This window comes from Xyrauchen texanus, chromosome 11, assembly GCF_025860055.1.
Source record: "Xyrauchen texanus isolate HMW12.3.18 chromosome 11, RBS_HiC_50CHRs, whole genome shotgun sequence".
In the NCBI taxonomy this organism is placed as follows: domain Eukaryota; kingdom Metazoa; phylum Chordata; class Actinopteri; order Cypriniformes; family Catostomidae; genus Xyrauchen; species Xyrauchen texanus.
Genome location: NC_068286.1, coordinates 46,950,446 through 46,974,073, shown reverse-complemented (window position 1 = coordinate 46,974,073; position 23,628 = coordinate 46,950,446). Strand labels below are relative to the sequence as shown.

Genomic DNA, 23,628 nt, shown 5'->3' with positions numbered 1-23,628 from the left:
TGTTTCTAGAACATCACCACAGCCGTGCAAACCATTAGTAACAGTTAGGGCTGATGATAATATAGCACGTTAATTTAGTGCGATGTTTTTATATGAAAAATAAGTGTTGAAAAATAGCACGATTAATCATGTCCCCAACCCACACGTAAATACCACCTTGATGTTTTTGCACATTTTTAGCAGTAGGGGGCAGTCAGCACGTGTCCCGCTGTATTATAACATTATAGTAGGTCTAAAATATTTGTTTACTAAATAAATAAAATATCTGTGATTATAGCTGACATTTTTTAATCATGAAAAATATTTCCACCTAGCATTTGTCTAAAAAAATATATATATTTTTATATATATTTAAATTAATAATAATAATATATATTTTTATATATAAAAAATAATTATATATATATATATATATATATATATATATATATATATATATATTTATAAAAAATAAAATATGTATATATATATATATATATATATATATATATATATATATATATATATATATATATATAAAGAGAGAGAGATAAAAAATATATATTTTTTAGACACAAAATACAAATTCAAATATAATAATAGTGGTTTCAGAGTAAATCAGACTGATACTAAATATTGTATTGAACAATAAATGTGAAGTTTGTTATAAATGCAATTATTTAAACATTTGACTTTTCAAAATGCAAATAAATGAACAGAAAGTTTCGGTTTCTCTGAACTCGGTTTGTCAGTCATCCGTGATTTTAGTATTTTAATCATCCCATTCCATCAAAATGACCGATAATGATCATTTTTAGCACAACCCCTGAAAGTGTCTATAAAACATGCTGCTCCTGCTCCTCAAAAACTGCTGGACCAGACGCAGAATTATGCAGGAATCTCAAGATGCCTTTTACAAAGTTGAAAAGTATGTTTAACTAGTGCCTCTGACTGACGCTGAAAACTAGCGAGACGCAACGCAACCAAAGTGAGACCCTCCGAAATCACCCGACTGGCGCATGAGTACATAGACAAACAACTGAAAATAGTGCAGACCAATCATAGGGTTATATTCAATACGGAAATAAAACAAACATTTTTTGACCTTTAAAGCCACTTTTTGTGTCTGCCACAATATAAAGTATGTTCATTGAAATACCAATATCTGAGAGTTGGGAGAGGAGTGTGTTGTGGCATTTAGTGTCAAAAAACTGAGGGCCCAGAGTCAGCAGAGAGGAGAAGATCATTAACAACCCTCAAGAGAGCAGTTTCAGTACTGTGGAATAGATGAAAACCAGATTGAAAAGGGTCATAGAGATTATTGGCTGATAGATGTGATTGTAAGTGAGTAGCTACAATCTTTCCAGGAGCTTAGATATAAAAGTCAGGTTGGAAATAGGAGGGTAGATGGATCTAAGTTGGGTAAAACTTAGATAGTAGAACTGTAGTAAAATCTATATGTGGTATTAATGGGACAGTTCACCCAAAAATGAAAATGGTCTTGTTATTTATTCTCCCTCATGATATCTCAGGTGTGTTTGACTTTCTTTCTTCAGCAGAACACATTTGAAGAAAAATAGAAAAATATGTCAGCTCAGTCGGTCCTTATAATGCAAGTGGATGGTGATCAGACATTTGAAGCTCTAAAAATCACAGACAGTCAGTATAAATGTCATCCATATGACTCCAGCGGTTACATTAATGTCTTCTAAAGCAACACAATTGCTTTTTGTATGAAAAAATATAAATATTTAAGTGCTTTTTAACTATAGTCCAACACTTCCGGTAAGCTTTACGAGAAGGTGGAGTCCAAGCGGTCTGTCATGTGACGTATTCACGTTGCAATAATACAGACGTAATCTCACGTTCCCACTCGATCGATACATCCAGGATAATCACACAAACGCACCATTGTGAGTAAAGAAACAGATAAAATCAGATCTAAACCAAAAACAACCAAGATACTGTACAGTGCTCCTCCTTCTCAAATGTAAACAGCGCTGCTCTTCCGAATATGACGCACGTGCCTCAGTTCTTTGTGAATATGTGAATAATAATACAAGGAGCAATGATTTAGAGTTATAAAATATTTACGTTTTTCACAACAAAAGTGATCGTGTTGATTTAGAAGACATTAATGTAACCGCTGGAGTAATGTGGATGACGTTTATACTGACTGTCTGTGATGTTTGTAGCTTCAAAAGAGAAATCTCCATTCACTTGCATTATAAGGACCGACTCAGCTGACATATTTTACTATTTATCTTCAAATGTGTTCTGCTGAAGAAAGTCAAACACACCTGAGATATCATGAAGGTGAGACAATAATGAGAGAATTTAACAGACGAGTATCCAGACGGATCACACAGGAACATCAACGACATGTTTTGTCTTTTTAAGCTGGTCTATGCTTTCCGAATTCCAGATTCCCTCGCTTGAAAGGATGTGATGTGAAAGGCACAGCATGTCCAATTTCTAGAAACGTTTCAGTAGTGTCACGTTAATACACTCCAAAACAACGTTCTTTCACTGACCCAGGCGTGAACATTCGCCGCATGGTTGAGCTCGTCTGGAATTCGGCACATGGGGTCCATATTTGGCTGGAAAATACACCCTGATTTTCTCTTTTATCATGTTTGAGTAACAATGACTCTACACCACTATGTGATAATCCAAGTGTTAAATCATGTTATTGTTTATCATGAAATCAGGCTGTTATGACCCTCAATCTCTCTGAGACTCCTAAATGGCCGTTGACTCTGACCCAAGAGTGTTGTGGCAGTTTGTGATCAGACTGCGGTGTATCACTCCATAAGGAGAAACACACTGGACTCATTGACTATGATAAATAAACACCAGTGTGAAAAGAACATTATAACAGCTAAAAATGTGCTGATCAATGCAAGCTGCTCACGAGGCTCTTGTAAATGATGTGTGCCTATATCAAAATAAAATAGAAGTGATGTATTGTGTTTTTAGGGTTTTGGTTGAATGTCTTTGTAACTCATTGTGTGAGATCGCTACATTTGAAAGTGCAGCTTTGATAGTTGGCTGGTCTTCTTGACAACCCCACTGTACTTTAAAGGTTGTGTGATGTTGGTTGCTTTGCGTATTCAAATAACAGATGTGGGCATGTGTGAATGACCTGCATGGAAATGACTCCTATTATGTAATTCGATATTTAATGGCTGTGACATCATCCATGTGGAGCTGGAATTATTAAAGGAATATTCCGGGTTCAATTCAAGTAAAGCTCAGTTGACAGCATTTGTGGCATAATGACGATTACCAAAAAAAATTGTTTCAGCTCTTCCCTCCTTTTCTTTAAAAATAAAATCTGTGTTCCAGTGGACAATTTTTGAGGGTTTAAAAGCAGAAATGTGACGCTTATAATTGTATAAATGCACTTATATTAATTCTCCTGTTAAAACTTGTGTATTATTTGAGCTGTAAAGTTGTTTAAATTGTCATTTTAGGTTTTAGGGTTTGTTGACATTACATCGTCATGGCAACAAAGTTGTAAAATTGTCTATAACTTATTACAGAAAAGTTTAGTATGTGATTTTATCACACTTAAATGCATGTTTACATGCATATCTTTTATGTCTTGTGGCTAAACTTTTGAAAAAGTGAGTATTTTAACGTTTAAATATTACCACGTTTACATGCATTTGGGAAAACAGTTTATTCCACGGTTTTAGCAGAAAGTGGCATTCTGAAACGTCTTTAAACAAGAATGCTTTTACGGCATTTAAGGGACTAAGAGAAAGCGGTTTAACACATCTAGATTTCTCGCGGAGAACGTGACTTAACGTGGTCATGTAAACGCTTAAGCGGCGTTCTGATGGGTGTTTGACGAGTGCGCGTGCGTGGAACATACTGGATAACAAACGTCATAGGATGGAGTCCAACATCATGTCGATACAATGGAAAGAAATCAATATTTCTGGGAGTACAGTGGGAAAATCACATACACTGTAAACTATCCCCATTTATAAACATGATTGTACACCGGGGGAATCCCAGAGTTTTACATAAGAGGAAAACCCCACTATTGCAGTGCAATTCCGCTACAGGTTCGCAAATGTGCGAAGCAATGAATAAAATAGCAAAGTCTTCTTTTGATCTCATGTTTGTTATGTATACAAGCATCGCAGAAATTACATTGCTACATTACGAAAGCTGCTTTCTGAACGCGCCGCATGTATACGGGAGTAAAGAGAACGCCGCTTATACAGTGCATGCAAACGGGAATTCTGTTTTCTTGCAATAAGGAAATTGTTGATGAATGTTGCGAAATGAGACGTACAGATGCTTTGAAAGTTTCTTGTGTGAATTTTCATTAGTGAAGCTTTGGCTCATCTGTCATGCGTTTTTACACATAGCAGGATGGCCTCAATGACTTAAGCTGAACAATAGCATTTCCCGATTTCCTACTGTGCGCTTTCCTTGAGTGTACGGTCACATCTCTTTTGATGTCTGTTACTTTCTCATTTCCTCTGTTTTTAGGATTCCATGTTCCCTCGCATGACTGCACCTCAGTAATTTTGATTTTGTGTGTTTGTCCTTCCTGCAGCTCCAAGGTTTTGAACTCTGACCCCACTGCTGTGGATGAAAGCTTGGAAGTAACAGCTCGGGATTATGGGACTGTGCGGTGGAAGTGAAGAGAAAATATGTGGGAATGTTAAGACACTGGTTTAAGGAGACTGCGAAACACCTGTGTCCATCCTCCAGACTTCATTGTCATAAGAGCCAGTCGACAGTGTTGTGATTGAAGTATCAATTCTAAATTTTTTGTGCTGTAGTCTAATTTATCTATTTAAGAATGAGTTGCACACATATTTTGCTTGAGAAAATTATGGTTATTTATAGGCCTGTAAGCTAAATGAAAAATAGACACCACCTAAAATCAAGCATAGAGGTCGCCCTGATTGGTTTGGTGATTAACAGTTGGGTTCGGTAGAAAGGAGGGAGACATCACCCCATACCACCTGGCCCTCCAGGACTGGTGTCATTGCTAATGTGATGCTTGTCATGGCCAGTGTGACAGCTGCGGAGGATTCTTCAAGCGATTGTACCAGACCTATAGTGAGTCCATTGCCATTTCCTGAACCCTCTACAGCCTCCATAAATGACTCTAGCCATGGTCATGGCACCACTTTCAGCCCTCCGGATGTCCCTCCACCACCACCTCCACCTCCCCCACCACCACCCCAGGCATTGGGCAACTCCCATGCTTCACGCAAGAAACGACGGGTAAGAAGCTTCTTTTGGAAAACCATTCCAGAAGAAAAGGTTCGGGGAAAACCCAATATTTGGACTCTAGCAGTGAGACAACAACAGTATCAGATTGATGTGAGGACAGTGGAGGAGCTCTTTGGCCAGCAGGAGGACATTCGAACCCAGACTGGCAGTGGACATCCTCGTGCTGGGAGATCCAGAGGTTCACTTAAAGAGAGTAAAGATGAGGTAAGGCAACCTGAGCAGGAAAATCGAATTGATCATGACATTAATGTTGGTCTATACACTGGTAAGTGTTCCTGCTGCTGCTGAGCATATTTTCACTCCTAGCAGATGTGAGACTTAATATATCATTTGAATTGATTTTTTTAATGTGCTTTACTTAATAGCATGTCTTAAGATTGCACAAGCCTGAATTCTAGCATAGACTGACCATTTCCCATAATCCACAGACCATTCCTGGTGACTAGAACATCTTAAGGAAACATTATTTTGATTATGTATCGTCTTCATCTTGGCGAATGTACTTAGAAAATTGTCAAAGGTATAGTTAACCGAAAAATTACAATTCTCTCATCGTTTACTCTCATGCCTTCTTAATCTTGGACACAGATGTATGAGGTGTTTTTGTCCATACAATGTAAGTCATTGGGGTCTAAACCTTCTCCGAAAACACATAAATGCAGTAAAAAAGTAATCCATATAACTAGAATGGTTCCATGTCTTCTAACGAGATATAACTGCATTGGGTGAGAAACAGACTAAAATATAAGTTCTTATTCACATGCATTTATGAAAACGTTTTATTCCAGGTTTTTGTAGAAAGCGGTGTTCTGAAACGTCATGCGTACGAGAATGCCGTTTTCCTCACGCTGCTTAAGGGATTAAGTAAAGCGCTTTAACACACCTGGGTTTCTCCCAGAGAATGCGGCTTATGTGGCAATGTAAACTCATAAGTGCTGTTGTTACAGGATTTTGAGGAGTGCGCATATCCGTGAACAGACCGGATAACAAACGTCATGATGGATCACAACAACAAGTCAAGACCGCAGAAAGAATTCAACATATCTGGGAGTACATTGGGAAAAGCATGTACACTATAAACTATACCCATTCCTACACACCAGTGTAAAATATCGACTGTCCCTCACGTTCGCGTGTGCTCGTACACCGGGGGAATCCCGGAGTTTTACATAAGAGGGAAGCCCCACTGTTGCAGCGCAATACCGCTACAGGTCGTGATCAAAAGTGAAGGAAATAAATCTGGAAATAAAGTGAAGCAACAGAGAATAAAACAGCAATGCCTTCCTTGAATCCCATGTTTGTTATTTACACAAGTGTCTCGGGAAAATTACGTTGCTATGGAGAAAGCTGCTAACTGAACGAACCGCATGTATACGGGAGCAAAGAGAACGCCGCTAACACAGCTTATATAAACACGATATTGAGCCTTAAGCAGCTTTCACGCAATAAATGACTTTTGTCCATATAAACGTAGTCTGTGTTGCCAGGTTTGTGGTCTGGATGCCCAGTTTGGGCAATTTTGGAAATGTAGATGTGAGTTAAATCAATAGAGTCATGGGTTGTATAGATTTGGGATACTTTTAAAATGTACCGTTGATGGTAAAAATAGGAACTGGAAATGTAGCATTTTTATTGATGTACGCCATCACAGATGTGTGTGACTTTCTTTCTTCTCCAGGACACAAATTAGGAGAATATCTCAGCTCTTTTGGTCCATACAATGCAAGTGAATAGGTGCCAAAATGTATCAATTTTTCAAACTCCAAAAAGCAATAAGTATCTATAAAAAAACTAAATAATCCATATGATTCCAGTGGTCTAATTAATGTCTTCTGAAGTAAAATGCTACTTTTTTCTAAAAATATCCTATTTTTTTTACTAAAAATGTTCGCTTCTGTCCAGCTGTTGTATGTACTTTCACGAGGGTGAAGATCAAGCTGCCTCTTGCATGATGTAAACATGTTGGCATGTCAATGTCGCTTGGATTCCTCAGCTGGTCTGAAATCAGCAGGGAAAAACTGTTCACTGCACACCCTCAATATTTTGATTGACTCAATGGGTGATGCCATAGCCGAGCAGCCATAGCTTCAGTCGCTCAGGATCATTGAAAGAAATCTGTGAAAGATTTGTTATAATCTATTAATGTTGATCTATTCAACGGTATCTAACATACTGTTTAGATTCAGAAGACATGAATTAATCCACAAAGTCGTATGGATTACTTATATGAAGGCTATATGTGCTTTTTGGAGCTTTAAAATGTTGGCACCCATTCACTTGCATTGTAAGGACCTACAGAGCTGAGATATACTTCTGAAAATCTTCATTGTGTTCTGGTGAATAAAGAAAGTCAAACACATCGGGGATGGCATGAGGGTGAGTAAATGATGAGAGAATTTATATTTATGCATGAACTATCCCTTTAAATTGTGGTTTGTTTCTTACCCAAAACTGATCGTATGACCTCAGAAGACATGGATTAAACCACTCGAGTTGTAAGGATACTTTTATGCATATAAAGGACGTTGTGTCCTTTATAAGCTTGAAAGTTTTGGACCCCCAAACATCCTTCAAAAAAATCCTTAAGCTGATAGAAATTCATACGAGTTTAAGATGGCATGAAGGTGAGTAAATGATGACAGAATTATCATTTTTGCGTGAACTACCCCTTTAACATGCAAGCTAACAACACATTAATGTAGTATTTGTATAGTTTATCATTTAGGTAAGATTGCTTTCCACACGTCTCATTCTGAAAGCAACCTATAATGCACACCTGTTAACTCGATAACGCTGGGAATCTATGTATTCCCAAAAAAGGTGGTTATTTTCTATAGTCTTCATATATTTTGTGTCTACACATTGCTATCATGTAGAAAGCTTTTGGACCACTTTACATACTGTCATAAGAGACATTTTATGAGGTGTGTGCTATTAAGGTTTCCACCTCTGCGTAATACAAACATGTTGCTATTACCCAAAACATATGCTCCCGTGAGCTTGTCATTTTGTGTCTAAGCGACCAGCTGTGTTTTTGTGCTGTCTTGTGTGGTTGCCACAGGTCTGTGTAGCTTTGTAATTATTCCAGAAGGCACCAAGTGCACCTGTACAGATCTAATGAAGCTGATCTATTGTTTGTCTGAGGTGATGTGGACCACATGTGGTCTCGTTTGTAATTCTAGACACCGCCCTGTTAGTCCTTTGAGTTTGTGTGTGTCACAATCAAAGTGCATGTATGAAACACACTGGCCATGTACATGTGTGTGCTAGAGAGTGGCAGCTTGTGTGTGTGTTAAGTTGCTGCTAAAACGGCTCTGTCGTGTTAGTTAAAGTTCTCAGTGAATGAGGCATCGTGCTACAGAGGGTTTCCTGGTGCTGATTCAATGAGTTAAACAAGGATTGCATTTTTACAGATCGTTTACTTTAAGATTATTGGACCAGCACATAACTGGTAATCAGAAGGTTGCTGGTTTGATCCCCACAGCCACCACCATTGTGTCCTTGAGCAAGACACTTAACTCCAGGTTGCTCCGTGGGGATTGTCCCTGTAATAAGAGCACTGTAAGTCACTTTGGATGAAAGCCAGTGATCAACATGTCAGCATGTGATTGTTGTATTGAAAAGAGCAGTTTTCACATTTTGACAATAACTCGTTTTGTGTTCCAGTTAGGGCAGCACAATTAAGTCCTGTTTAATAGAGTGTGCAATGGCTCAAAACTAGCAAGCAATGCCTGTGGTGCTACTGCCAAGGTTGTTCTCACTCGAGTCCTCCTTGAGGCCATAATCATTGTCATTATATTAAATATTGGATATTATTTTGGACTAGTAATATTTTCATGTTGTAAGAAGATCCTGTTAAACTCTCAAGCCTTTATTTTGGCAGAAAATTGATTGAAGACCTTCATTGATTTTCATTTGTAGTTTAAAATAGTTCATCCAAATCTGAAGTGATGCCGTCATCTTCTCCTCCTCGTCTGTGCCTAGAGATATTACATTCGATTTGTACAGTAACTTATTGCAGGCAAAATGTGCGGATAAGGTGAATTTGAAAATGAAGTGTCCATGGAGCGCTTTGCGTTCACAATGCATGTTTTACGCAATAAGCACCGTGAACCAAACTCATGTTCATGTGGATCACATGCATATCCCATATCCTTATCATTTGAATAATTGTGCAGCGATGGAGGGTAGGTCATGAGAATGTTCAGTGTAAAGCAAATGATCTGCAGAAGGTGCCATTCAGTTGAACTAGGAATGAGCACGGATGATTTCTGCCTCCGTTTTTTAGATAACATGCACACAAAATGTCATTTATGTGTATCTTTCCATCCAATATAATTACCCTGCCCAATCTTCTGTTCTTCCAGATCAGCATATTGGACTCAAAGAGAGGAATGAACATTGGAATTTTCCTCAAACAGTTCAAGAAGTAAGTTTTTCAGAAATTCCTCCATGTATTCTTGGGGCCTCAAGCTAAACTTTCCATGTGTGTGTGTGCATGAGTGTGTGTGTGTGTGTGTGTGTGTGTGTGTGTGTGTGTGTGTGTGTGTGTGTGTGTGTGTGTGTGTGTGCATGAGTGTGTGTGTGCATGAGTGTGTGTGTGTGCATGAGTGTGTGTGTGTGTGTGTGTGCATGAGTGTATGTGCATGAGTGTGTGCATGTGTGTGCGTGCATGAGTGTGTGCATGTGTGTGTGTGTGCATGAGTGTGTGCATGTGTGTGCGTGCATGAGTGTGTGCATGTGTGTGTGTGTGCATGAGTGTATGTGCATGAGTGTATGTGCATGAGTGTGTGCATGTGTGTGCGTGCATGAGTGTGCCTGCATTAATGTGTGTGCCTGCATTAATGTGTGTGCGTGAGTGTGTGCGCATGTGTGTGTGCACATGAGTGTGTGCGCATGAGTGTGCGAGCATGAGTGTGCGAGCATGAGTGTGCGTGCATGTGTGTGCGTGCAATAGTGTGCATGCATTAGTGTGTGTGCATGAGTGTGTGCATGTGTGTGTGTGTGTGTGTGTGTGCGTGCAATAGTGTGCGTGCATTAGTGTGTGTGCATGAGTGTGTGCATGTGTGTGTGTGTGTGTGTGTGCGTGCAATAGTGTGCGTGCATTAGTGTGCATGCATTAGTGTGCATGCATTAGTGTGTGTGCATGTGTGTGTGCATGTCTTTGTGTTTCAGTACAGAAATACGATCTGGTGGTCAAAGGAAACCTAATGCTCTTGTGTAATGGCTTTCATGCTCTGATTGACACATCAGTTAAAATGAGGATGTACATTCACAGTGACAAGTACATTAGATATAGATAAAGACAGATATAAAACATACCATTAACTGATTATTAACAGATTAGAGAAGTACTCAATGGGAAATTCCAAGAGGAAAATGCTTAAACAAGAAAAGCTTGTGTCAAGTCTGTTATGAGGTAATGTGAGCAGGTGGAGGTGGATGTGTCCTATGTAAACAGGGCTTTTGTTTGATTGTTTAACAGGTATTTCCACATCCGCAAAGTCTGCATGATTATGACTGGTCATGCAAAATGAAAAAGTGCTTTTTATGTGATCAGATAGATATGTCTTTATTTGTGTTTATCTGTAATGTTTGTGTGCATTTGTCTGTGTATGTGAGTGTTGGGGTCTGTGTAGACAGTATAAGGATAAGCACGTTTGTGCAAATGGATGTATTGTTAATATTATATATTAATCCACGGCTAGGTATGTGTTAAACTATTTTAATGCACAACATGGAGGCGAAGAACCAACCGATGTGAAGCGGAGTGCGTTCAAAACGTTTAATGCACAACTAGTCGTGGATGATCCCGCTTATAACATGGTCATCCCCAGTATTGAATAGTTACAGCTGTCATTGATTTTTACAATCCAAATTTTGACTAGAAGACTAACAATAATGGTTAACTTTATCTACGTGTCGTTAGATCTAGAGTTCTTCCCGTTCTAAATCAGACACAGTGATACTCAATATACTGGATACTCAATCCAGAAATAATAATAGCCACATTATGTAGAAAGGTTGGCACTCCTCAGAACATGTAATATTTAATTCCCATTCTTTGTCATTTGCATTAATGAGGAAAAACTAGCGTTACTGATGTGAGAGTTGTAAAAGTAGCACTTACTGTATAAGATGAGAAGAAAATCATACAAAATGCTCTAAACCTGCAGACTGTGATCTCTTGAGACATCCAGATGGCATTCATTAAGGCTGCAGAATTGATTGAATTAAGAATTAAATGGCGATATGGCTACAGGAAACAGCTGCGTGTTATAAAACCATCGCAATCCATTTAGTCAGCGATGTGTGATCGTGTGGCGCCCTCTAGCTGTGAGCTCTAGCAACACAAGTTAAGCAGTGCAGCAATTTTAGATGATGTGCATATTACAATATTCTTATATTGTATATGTCTTTCTTTGGAGCATTCACTGATGTGTCCTAAAAGGGTTCATCTAATTTATAGTCTTCGCATTGTGGTTGCAATGTCTGACCCAAAACTGGACCGGCTGTTTTATTCTTGTGTTTTATTCTCTTAGGCCCAATCATGCAATAGTAGAAGATATCCGTCTGGGCAACAGTGAGCCGTATGGAGCTGAACCGCTGAAAGAACTGCTCAAGCTTCTACCAGAGTCAGAGGAGGTGAGAAGAACTCTTAACATTCCTGTACATCATATTTATAAAGGTTGCATGGTGTATGGCCCCGTTTACACCTGGTATTAACGGTGATCCAATTACAAATGGAATTCAGCTTTGAAACACATTGTGATTGTGAAAGTGTGTCAAAGTGACCTGCTTCTCCCTCTCGTCATCTTCACCTCTGAGGGATGTCCTTCAGCCAAGCTCATGGGGCATGAGAAGAGTAGAGGCGCATAATTAATAAGCCACATTTGGGCAGCGAGGCAATGAGGCACACCTGATTTGTGTTTAGCTACATCACCACCAGTGCCAGTCCTAGCCTTTTGGGGGCCCTAAGCAAACATTTGTGTGGGGTAGGCCCCCATCGGTATGTTTGTTACACTACTTATAATTTCTTTGACAGTGTGGGGGCCTCCTGGTGGGATCGGGGCCCCTAAGCAACTTGCTTAGTTTGCCTATAGGGAGGACCGGCACTAATCACCACTGACAAATAAACGCAGAGTGCGCCTCTTCTCGGAAAGCTGGCTTCTATTCTCCATGTGTGCACACGCTGGCATACTCGCAGGTCTTGGAGACCCGGGATGGTTCGGCTGAGTTAGGTGCATTGCCAGACCCGCTACTCAGACCCCTGGCGCGAATTAGATGCAATGACAGGGAGGACAGCACACGCTGAGGACAACGGGCTAGAGGCCGGGCCGCCTTCCCCTCTCACCTGCCGCCCCACGCAACTTGGACCAAGGAGGAGAGCGCATGCGACCATTGGACCTCGCATCCCGGGCTTGGGAAGACAGGCCACCAAGGACGCCGCAGCCCCACGCACCCTGGACCAAGGAGGAGAGCGTGTGCGACCATCAGACCTCGCTCACACCTGGGCCATTCCATGGACACTTCCCCAGCCTTCACGGAGCCCCGTTTCACCACGAGGATCCCAGATTCCCCTTTATTTTGATCACTATTCCCCACGGACGCTATTTATTCCACCTTTTTGAACATTTTATGATGCCACGCCCACTGTGTCTTTCTTGCTCGCCCCGCCACAAAAGGCACCCAAAAGTATTATAAAAGTCTATGCAACTCAAGTTAAACTGAGCATATGCTTTTCTCATGCACTCATGAACATGTAACAGGTGTCAAGATTTTCACCGAATTTTTTTATTTTCTTTACTTTCTCAAAAGTTTCTCAAAAAAAGCCTAATGTGTTCCGAGAACTTGAATTATGATGCATGGGCTATTTTTTAGGCTTTAAAGTGAGTCACTTTTAACTGTCTTGACCAGTCAGATATGTCTTAATCCCTAGATGTGCAGTTGCTACTCAGACCACTAGATGTCGCCATTGACCAATCAGAATCAAGTATTCCAGAGCCCTGTGTAATAAATTGTGATAAATGTTTGTAAGGGGTTTGTGATGGGGTAAAAAGGTTTTGCTCTAATGTTTCAATGTAAATATAAACCAGATATGATATCCATCACTAGGTGAAAAGATTGAGGGAATTCAAAGGAGACCCCAATAATCTGACGCTGGCTGATTCCTTCATGTTCCTGTTGATTCAATTGCCACGGTTAGTGTCACACTGGAACTCACTTATCAGTCAGACACAAATCGTAATGTTTATGTGTAATATTATCACCTTATTAAAAGGCAATTCAACTATGATTGTGTATACTTTAAAGCTTTGAGGTGCGTATCGAGGCTATGGTACTTCAGCAAGAGTTCCTCCCATCCTGTTCGACCATGAGTCGTGAGATTAGCATTGTGCGTAAGGCTACTGAAGGTACGAGCATGCTACGACACTTCTACTTTTTGCTACTCTTCTGAAAATCTGGGCCTGGTTGCAACACACTCGTTAAGTTAAGAAAACCCTTAGATACAATTGTAAGGGAATTGTCACTTAAGGTTTTAACTTGCAACCACATATTTGTTTCCCAACATATTTTTTGAAGAACTGAATTTTAATATTAGTCATTTTGTAAATAATAGTCATTTTTTTCTGTTGAGAGAATAAGTAAACCAGACAGTACCCTGCGATTGTTGAATTTCTATTGATTATTCCACAGAACTAATGACTTGTGAAGAGCTCCATGCCATTCTACATTTGGTTCTCCAAGCAGGAAATATCATGAATGCCGTAAGAATTGTCTTTTTCAGTCTCTGGCTTTCTGGTGTTCTACACTCTTTACCCATTATCTGTCCTTTTAGTGGACTTTTCCCCTAATCCTCCCTCGTCCCATCCTCTTTCCTTTCAACTACTTCACTCCAAACATCTTTCACTCCATTCCCTGACATTTTAACAGCCAAGAAGGTTTAATGACTTTTATAGCATTGACCAGACAATGAATGATGGCTCTGTCTGTTCATAGGGTGGCTATGCAGGCAATGCTGTGGGCTTCAAACTGTCCTCGCTGCTCTCTCTGGCAGACACCAAGGCCAACAAGCCTGGCATGAACCTGCTCCATTTTGTGGCACTGGTAAGTATGCGCAAAAGTAAATAAACATGTTGTCTCCTCTAGATCTGATTAAGATTCATTGAATACGTTTTACCAATGGAATGCTTCCAATTGAGTTCAAGAAGGGAATCTTATTTTGTGCTGTTAGTTAATCGAATTTTAGGCTGGTACACATATCTTTTGTAAAGTTATAGGCAGCGAGCCGTAGTTCTAACAACAACTCTTCTCACACAGGAGGCAATGAAGAAGGATGAGGCCCTTCTGAAGTTCCCAGAGAAGCTAACACATGTTCAGATTGCAGCCAGGTAACAACAATATTAGTCTCAGCCTCAGATGGCACGCCCACAGTCCAGTCCATTCACTGACCATGGAAAACAATTTCTCGATCTGGAAAACTCTAATCGGATTAGTTGGCTTTACGAAACTTCCATGAGTGGGAGCACACAGTTTCTTTTATCGGTTCGCCTGGGTTAGTGCCATCTTAAATCTTTGAAAGATACTCAGAATTGGGGGGAATAGGTATCTCAGTGAGTATTGATACTGACTACCACACCTGGAGGCACGAGTTCGAATCCAGGGCGTGCTGAGTGACTCCAGCCCGGTCTCCTAAGCAACCAAATTGGCCCGGTTGCTAGGGAGGGTAGAGTCACATGGGGTAACCTCCTCGTGGTCACTGTAATGTGGTTCTCTCTCTCTGTGGGGTGTGTGGTGAGTTGTGCGTGGATGCTGTGGCATCCAATAGCGTAGTCCTCCACACGTGCTACGTCTCCGTGGTAACCACGTTAAAAGACGCGCGGATTGACGGTCTCAGACGTGGAGGCAACTGAGATTCGTCCTGCGCCACCCGGATTGAAGCGGGTCACTACGCCACCAGGAGGATTTAAAGCGCATTGGGAATTGGGCATTCCAATCTGAGGCGAAAAGGGGAGAAAATCCCCCCCAAAATAAATGATCCATCTATAATGGAACATTTTCAGTTAATGCCGCCTCTGATGTAATGTAAGTGGATTGTCTATTATACATGGGTAAATGTGATCAGATCCAATCACCCTGGAGATGCATTGCACATTGTAACTTTAATCTAACGAAAAATATCAAAATATTATTTCGTTACAAAATGCATGTTAATGTCAAATGTAAAGGAAGCCACAAAGTAATTCCCAAACTTTGCAACAGGTTTCTATGATTCTGTACCAAATGCTGTTTTGAGATGTTATAAGAGTCCCGGAAGCATTGCTGTATATTCTTTATGTTTGGCCTCCTTTATACCATTCTCCTTTCCCTAACTTCTCTTCTATATACTGATCTGCCTCAATCTTTCTCATACTTATTTATATTTTTCATTGCTGTAGAATTTCGGTAGAAAATATCGAGGGAGAGTTTTCCTCTCTCTATGTCAAAACACGATCTTTGGAGCAGAAGATTCTGGATGACCATGAGCTGCAACAGCAGCTAGATTCCTTTTTGCAGGTAAATGAATCTTTCCACAGTATTTTAAAGTGTCTTGAGGCAACATGTTATACCCCAGTATGTTAAGGTGTAATGATAAAAACTATTGGATTGAAAAGCACTCTGTTCCTTCAATAACCAATGTTGCATTTTTTACCTGATCTCAAAATGTAGTATTTTGGTTTTCATGTTTTTTATGCCAGTTAGAATGATTCAACTGCTTTTCTCTTGTTAGAGCTCTATACAGGCTCTGCAGGACCTTAAATGTTGCAGGTTGGACTTGCGCAAGGAGGGTAATACCCTCATTGACTTCTTCTGTGAAGACAAAGACACCTTTAAACTGGATGAGTGCTTCAGAATCTTCCAAGACTTCTGTCTGAAGTTTAAAAAAGCTGTAAAGGTACACATATTATTGACTAACATACAAATATGTCCGATCAGATAACACTGTAAAGAGTTTATCTGCCAAGGACATTTGGGCATAACACCATCATATTCTCACTCACACACACACAGGTTAAATTGGGATTTCGGAGGTGGGGAACCATTCTGAACCGTACCGGCCCATTTGAACCCCTGCTCACACATACTATCAAACTTTCTTTCTCACACACACAAACACACACACACTATCAAACCACTCTTTTAGTGCATGTGTGTGTGTGTGTGTGAGAGAGTTTGATGTTCACAGTTTCTGATTAGCTGAGTATTTCGCGCCATTTTCCCTCCTGTCCTCTGCATGCCCCTCCCCCATAGATGCAGTCGACAAAGTTGCCCCGCCCACTCATGTGGGGAAATTAGCCCTGTTACCATAGTTATTTAGATATTCCTATGAGGAAAACAGTTCGAAATATCAAATAGATTTGGCTATTTAAGTGATGAAATGCATAGCGATTAGCCAACACTAAAATAAATCCTGAACAAATAAAAACTAGGGTTAGGGACAGATGAAATATTGGTCGCTCTTTTTGGTCAACTTGAGTCTTGGTCCATTTTGTATTTACTGTACACTGTTTTTGTTGGAACCCACCCAATAGCTATTATATTATAATATAATAAAACATAAGTGCACAAAGCAACACTGTAAGTGTAGAGGCCCTATTGTTTTCCTAAGGATTACTGTTAACATTTTTCTTTTGAAGGTTTGAGGGGCTTTTGGGTCCCTTAACATGCTCTAAAATTTCTGAAAATTTGCACACACATCAGAATTGTCGGCCATTAGAGCTTGGCAAAAGTTCACATGGGGGGTCAAGGGGGGGGCTCTTTGCCAGCCCCTTGAAAACCCCTTGCCACCCCCTTGGCTCTGTAGCACATGCCTTTTAACCTACAGTCACCAAACTTTGTAGACTCTGCCCAACAGGAAGTTTGGTTTGAAGTTCAAAAAAGCTCGGAAACAGTGTTTTGTCATGTTTTATGTCATTTAAATAGACAAATCTATCTGATAATTTCATAGGAATAACTGACTAACTAACAGCTCACGAGTGGGCGGGGCATCTTTGTCGACTGCATTTGAGGTGAGAGGGGCACATACAGGCAAGGAGCAAAAATGGGGCAAAATATTCTTATACAAAAAAGTATTCTGCACCCTCTCCGGAGCACCTGTGGCATTTTTTGAGTAACAGATGCGCTCTTGAATGTAATGTGTTTTCACAGAACTAAACATGTTCTATGTTAGTCACACCCTCCTATAATGATCTCTTGTCCACTCTCCTGCAGGACAATCTGGACAGGGAACTAAAGGAGGTAACCAAACAGCGGCGCTTACAAGAACTGGAGGAGAGACGTTTTGCCTGGGCTGCAGCCAACAATGAGAAAGGAGGTTTTGGTCGCAGCAGCAGTGAAAATGATGTTGACATCCTAACCAAAGAAGGCCTCATGGACTTCTTGCTTCAATCAAGATCTCAAAGCCCCCACAGTCATTTGGGGCGCTCAGCTAGTGCCCGCCGTTACCATAACGCTACTAGTGACCGCAGTGTCCATGGATATATGGAGCTGTTCTCTGGGTCTTCAGCAACCGATTTCGACAAATTCAGCAGCCTCCCACGCTCAGGCAGGAATCATCAAAGAAAGACCATGGCATGGCTCCTCTCACAGGATGATAATAGGGAGCTTGGCCCACAGAATCAGGCTTACCAAGAGAAGCTAGCATCTTTACCAAAAGCTGAGACAGAACCCATCAGTCCTTTAGCTAGATGCTCAACTCCTGTCTACAACATGAACAATGATCCCTACAATAATAATAATTACACTTCTCTCTCGGAAGGTGGAGTTACACCTCGATTAAGAAACACAAATAATATCTTTCATGGGACATCTGGTCATGGTGTTAGACCCTCAAGTTTTTGTGTGGAAAAGCACACACTAGTTCCTGGCCTTCAACCATTTGAGATAACCAGCCAGATAAATAATAACTGTTCTTTGAATAACCCGTGTGAAGTTCTTGTGACAGATCTGGATTTGGAAAAAGACCCTCGCAAAGAATTTCTCCTTGACACCCTCCAATCTAGTAGGAGTTCTGATGAGGAATCCAAGCTAGATGAAGTATGGAATGACAAAAGTATCTTATCACAAAAGGAGGAAGTGGACACAAGCACCTTTTCCTCCACGAGTTGTGACACCCCATTGCCCCTTGATCCCTCGATGTCCAATAAGAAACCTGTGCTGTATGTCATGGACTGCACTGAAACTGATTGTTCCATCATGATGGACTGCTCTGATATTGAGAGTGCTCCCATAATTAATGACGGATCTGGACTTGACCCCAAGCCACAGGATTCCGACTTTTCAAGAACCAATCCGGACACCAATTCCCTTTCCTCCAATTTTGAGTCCACCAATGATCACTCCGTGTCCACATCAGGCGATGAACCTCTTGCAGGAAAGATCAATCAAGAGTGTCCTGAATCAGTCAGTCCATCTGTAACTACTGAAGAAGCAGAGACAGATAGCTATGACACAGCTGAGGGCGGAGAGTTGGTAAGAAGGCAGTCCAGACCTGTAGCCCCAAAGCAACAATTGTCAAAACCAAAACTGTCTCCAGAGCGGTGGTTACTCATGCCAGCCATCCTACAAGAACCCTCACATCAACTGAGACTCAGAACATGCGTAAAGTGGTGCCCATTACAAGGCAGAACCGATCTAGTAGTAACATAAGGAAAGTAGAAAAACCTCCTGGACATGAAAGCACTGAACCCAGACGTCCACTTCGTGACCAAAGCATGCCAGCCAGAAGAGGCGAGAGGCAAGGTAGACCTCGGCATTCCAGCCTCCCTCCAGAGAATCCCAGAGCACAAAGAGGAGCAACGGCTGGCAACTCTCACTGGGCAAGGGACTCAACTCCACGCAGACCCTCCGTCAAGAAAACAAATGCCAAACCTATTCGAAACATTTCAAAACCAGCACCAGAGGAAAAGATGTGTCGTTCTACAATGCGTGCCTTGGCCCAAGCACAGGCCCAAGGAACCTCAGAAATGGGTGCACCTACAACTCCCAAAAACACCCCCAAAGTTCCTGCTCTGCCCAGCTTTGCTCGCAACACTGTGGCATCTTCTTCAAGATTTAAAAAAGACTCGCTCCCACCACCCGAAACAGGAACACCATTAAAGAGCTTGACCTTATCCCGAACTAGCTCTCAGAAATTGCCTCCTGGAGGTAGAACAGATTCTGTCAGTAGCGGAGCTTCCCCAAGGGGTGAAGATAAACTAGGAGGTTCTTTAAGGAGGGTTCAGAGTGTAAGGGCATCCAGTCGAAGCACTCAAGGCAGTGACACAGCCTCTCTACAGTCTGGACAAAAACAATCCCTCAAAAGTAGCAGTTTCTCTGAAAGATCCACACAGGCTAGAGACTCAGTTTCAAGCAGGACCAGTAAACCCACGTGGAAGTAGAGACGACATATTAAATACTGGATAAAAACAAAGCAGATAAATGTTTTTTTCTGTGCATAGAGTAGAGCTACAAAAGGAGCACTGAAGCCTATCACATTGTTCTGAATGTATGTACAGTACAGCCTTTAAAGATGTAGCTAATATTGTGTAGCTAGATGCTAGTTTTAATAATGATGTAAGCTACTGTCATCATTTGACAGCACATTTTAGTAGCACTTCCTCATCCACACAAGGATGGTTTTGATGGCCTTTTCTTACATACACTTGACACATATCATTAACTGTCATGGACTCAAACAGTAAATGCATCAATCACACATTTTACTTGGTGTTAGATTATATTTTGTTACTACACAGATCATATCTGTTTTCACAAATTCATGAGGAAAACAAATAGGAGATTATTTGTCATATATGTTTGCTTCTGTAATTGTTAGTAAAAGTAATGCAAACATAATTTACTACTAGGGTAACATTTCCATTCAAACAAATACATGAACACTAATGTTCCAGTCAAATATTCACCAACACTTTTTTTGTGCATATTGACAAATCAAGTTGAAGACTTTTGATGAATGTCTTTGAATGTTATCCAAATACAGCACACCTTAGTGCTGATGCAACGGAAATTGAGTTCTACAACTTGTAGTTCTATAACTAGTGTTTTTTTGGAAACGTTAAATCTTTTAACAGCTGCTGAGTTGCTTTGAAATTTTCAGTTTGCCTTTTCATGCAGGTCGCAAGTCTCGCTGCAGATGCCACTGTATTTGTGACGCTTTTGTGAACATCCTGCTAGCTCCTTTTGAAAGCCATACTGCTTAACGGGAATGGTAAAATCTGGTGCTAGAGGGAAGGTTGTGAATTTTTTAGAACTTGTTTTAGAAAGTACGTTCACTGGATGGATCAAATGTGGCTGTGGTTGAAACAGGTAGAGAACAAAGGTTTGTTTACATACAAAAGTATGTATTCATAAATAGCAAATCAGTGTTAATAAGCCTAATAAGAGGCGAGTGGTAAAAGCTGTGCTTTAGAAACTGAATGAAGCAGACACCTAGGGTACTTTCTCTCTACCATCTGCACAGGAAGGCATTCTACATGCTCTTATGGTGCGTTCACATACAACGCGGAAAAACAATTTGCCTCACATTGCTTGCAAGAGTTTGACCGCTGGATTAAATTTGTGTTTAAACTCGCATTCGCGTGAGTAATGTTGTAGAATTCCCAGATACGTTGATGTTGTGTCATACAATTCCGGGTGTCCACACACCGCTACAACCATTTTTGCATCCATTTTTCCAGAATTTTTCTGCTACTACGTCAGTGACATCTGGACAATCTCAATGCTTAAAGGCTTTCACGACAACGCATCGTGCGGATATTTCGCTCGAGTTGAAAAATGTAAACTCACACAAACACGCGAAAAAAGCAATTACACGTTTTCGCTTCATGCCATTAGCTTCATTCGTGCCGCCGCCGCGAATTTGTGTCTATTTGCGTGTTTGCATTGACATTGTATTTAATCGTGCCACGCGAAATGCTCGATTCATGTTATATATGAACACACCATTATGGTAAATACATCGCAAAAGAAAATTCGCCTTGCATTGCTCGCTGGATTAAATTTGTGTTTAAACTTGCGTTCGTGCGAGTAATTTTGTAGAATTCCCAGATACGTTGATGTTGTGTCATACAATTCCGGGTGCCCACACACCGCTACAACCATTTTCTCATCCATTTTTCCAGATTTCTTCTGCCACTACATCAGTGCGTCAGTGACATACGAACAATCTCAATGCTGATAGGCTTTCGCGACAACGCGTCATGCGGATATTTCGCTCGAGTTGAAAAATTTCAACTTTCGATTACGCGTTTTCGCTACACGCCATTCGCTTCATTCATGTCTATTCTGGTCTTTGCATTTGTATGTAATAGCACCAATGGAAACGCTCGATTCACGTTGTATATGAACGCATTATGGTGCGTTCACATTGGCTACAACGCAAAAAAAAAAATCGCCTCGTATTGCTCACTGGATTAAATTTGTTTAAACTTGCGTTAGCGCGAGTAACGCGAACCAGCGAGTATTCCCCCTTCTCTTCTGGAAAAGGACAGGAGGAGGAGCTTCTACAACAATCTTTCCACCATTAACCATGGCCGATATCACAATGATTGCTGCTCTGTATCTGTTGTGGAAGTCCCAGATATGTTGACGTTGTGTCATACAAATCCGGGTGTCCACACACCGCTACAACCATTTTCTCACCCATTTTTCCTGATTTCTTCTGCTACTATGTCAGTGACATCCGAACAATCTCAATGTTGATAGGCTTTCGCGACAACGCGTCATGCGGATATTTTGCGCGAACACGCGAACGAAAAGATTTCGCGTTTTCGCTTCGCGCCATTTGCTCCTTTCGCGCCACCCGCGAAACGTTCTATTCGCATTGTATGTGAACGCACCATACGCTTCTTCTGTGTGTGTCTATGTAAAACAACAACTATTAGTATACATATAGAATATATAAATAGGTAAACATTAATAGAGAGTTCTCAGTTTATTTTATGTATAGCCTATAAATGTGCTGATGAAATCAAGCGTTGATTTCAGACCATGGCACAAAATGGCCTAAAATCATAATTTCTACCTCTATAATCATATTTGCCACCTCTTGTTTTTATATTCGTATGGCTTACTCATCAGGTGAATCGTTAGTTTTTCACTAAATCTGGGGAGTGTACCTCAGTTTCAATTTACAATGCCTTTTTATGTTCTTAGGAAAGATACACATAGACGTGTGTTTAGCACTGATTGGTTAACGTGCTTTTTTAGAATTGATCCATGGCAACATGGAGAAGTCCTGTACAATGGAATTGTTGTTCCAGCTGAGAAGTTTACCAAAAAAAAACAAACAAAAAAACACTAAAAGCCTGTAGATTTGGAGCAAAGTAACTTTCACGTCAGACAATTTGACATATACTGTATATGTCAATGTATGGTACTTATAATGGATATTGCTTGAATTGTCTATTTTGAATGTTATTTCTGAGCCCTTTATTCTGTGATTGTATAATTGCAATCAAAGCTAATCAATAAAACTATAAAGCCTATGTGAAAAATATATACATGTATATTAAAGATACATTTCACAGCATGTTGAACTGTTCAGTGGAGTATTTATTCAGCAATGGCCTTTAGAGAGCAACACGCTGTCCACTGTATGTTTTGTTTTTACCACACCCAGTGTACAACCCCTGTGTGCCCGATGCAAATGAAGAATAGTGACAAACACAAAGAGAGAAGCTATAAATTACCCAGACAACAGCAAGTGATCAGGTGGTAGAAAGCACCCTTTTCATTTGCCCTCTCTCTCTCTCTCTCTCTCTCTCTCTCTCTCTTTACACCTATGACGTCCCCTGCCATCTACCACCAGCTCTAATGCTCAACTGTAATGACAAACATTGACCTTTTCACACTGATCTCGGAACAGCCATTCCAGCTTAAAGTTCTTTGTTTTCATGCATTACTTCAATAACAATGCCACCTGCTGTTCATTCTTTGAAAGAGCAGTATTTATTGGGTGATGTTGAAATGACAACATTTTCCCACTGTCCAACTTTTATGGCAGTCTCTGTTGTAGCCCTTTAGTTGTCATGGCGATGCTGTTCCTGTGGAGAACAATTTACCCGTAAAGGCTTTTTATATACATATGCATCACTCCAAATATAACTACCATGTAATTAAGTGAAAAACACTTGCCCTTTGAGTGTACACAAACCTTAGTTTTACTGCATCAGTCACACTGGACGACGTATAATTTGGCTATTATGCATTTGGCAGATCCTTTTATCCAAAGCGACTTACAAGATACAGGCACTTATTGCAGGGACAGGATTGGAGTTAAGTGCCTTGCTCAAGGACACAATAGTGGTAGCTCTGGGGATCGAACCAGCAACCTTCTGCTTA

General features: G+C 40.5%; 1 protein-coding gene across 1 annotated transcript; it reads left to right on the top strand.

Moving 5' to 3' along the window:
* Nucleotides 1-5,004: 5,004 nt before the first annotated feature.
* On the top strand, nt 5,005-22,823 carry fhdc1 (FH2 domain containing 1). Its single transcript, XM_052137276.1, is given in 12 exon segments — nt 5,005-5,448; nt 9,612-9,673; nt 11,787-11,889; nt 13,360-13,445; nt 13,558-13,658; nt 13,942-14,012; nt 14,245-14,352; nt 14,566-14,636; nt 15,684-15,801; nt 16,016-16,180; nt 17,497-18,745; nt 18,748-22,823. Coding segments are annotated over 12 exon segments (3,495 nt in total). The 3' UTR covers nt 19,665-22,823.
* Nucleotides 22,824-23,628: the final 805 nt, after the last annotated feature.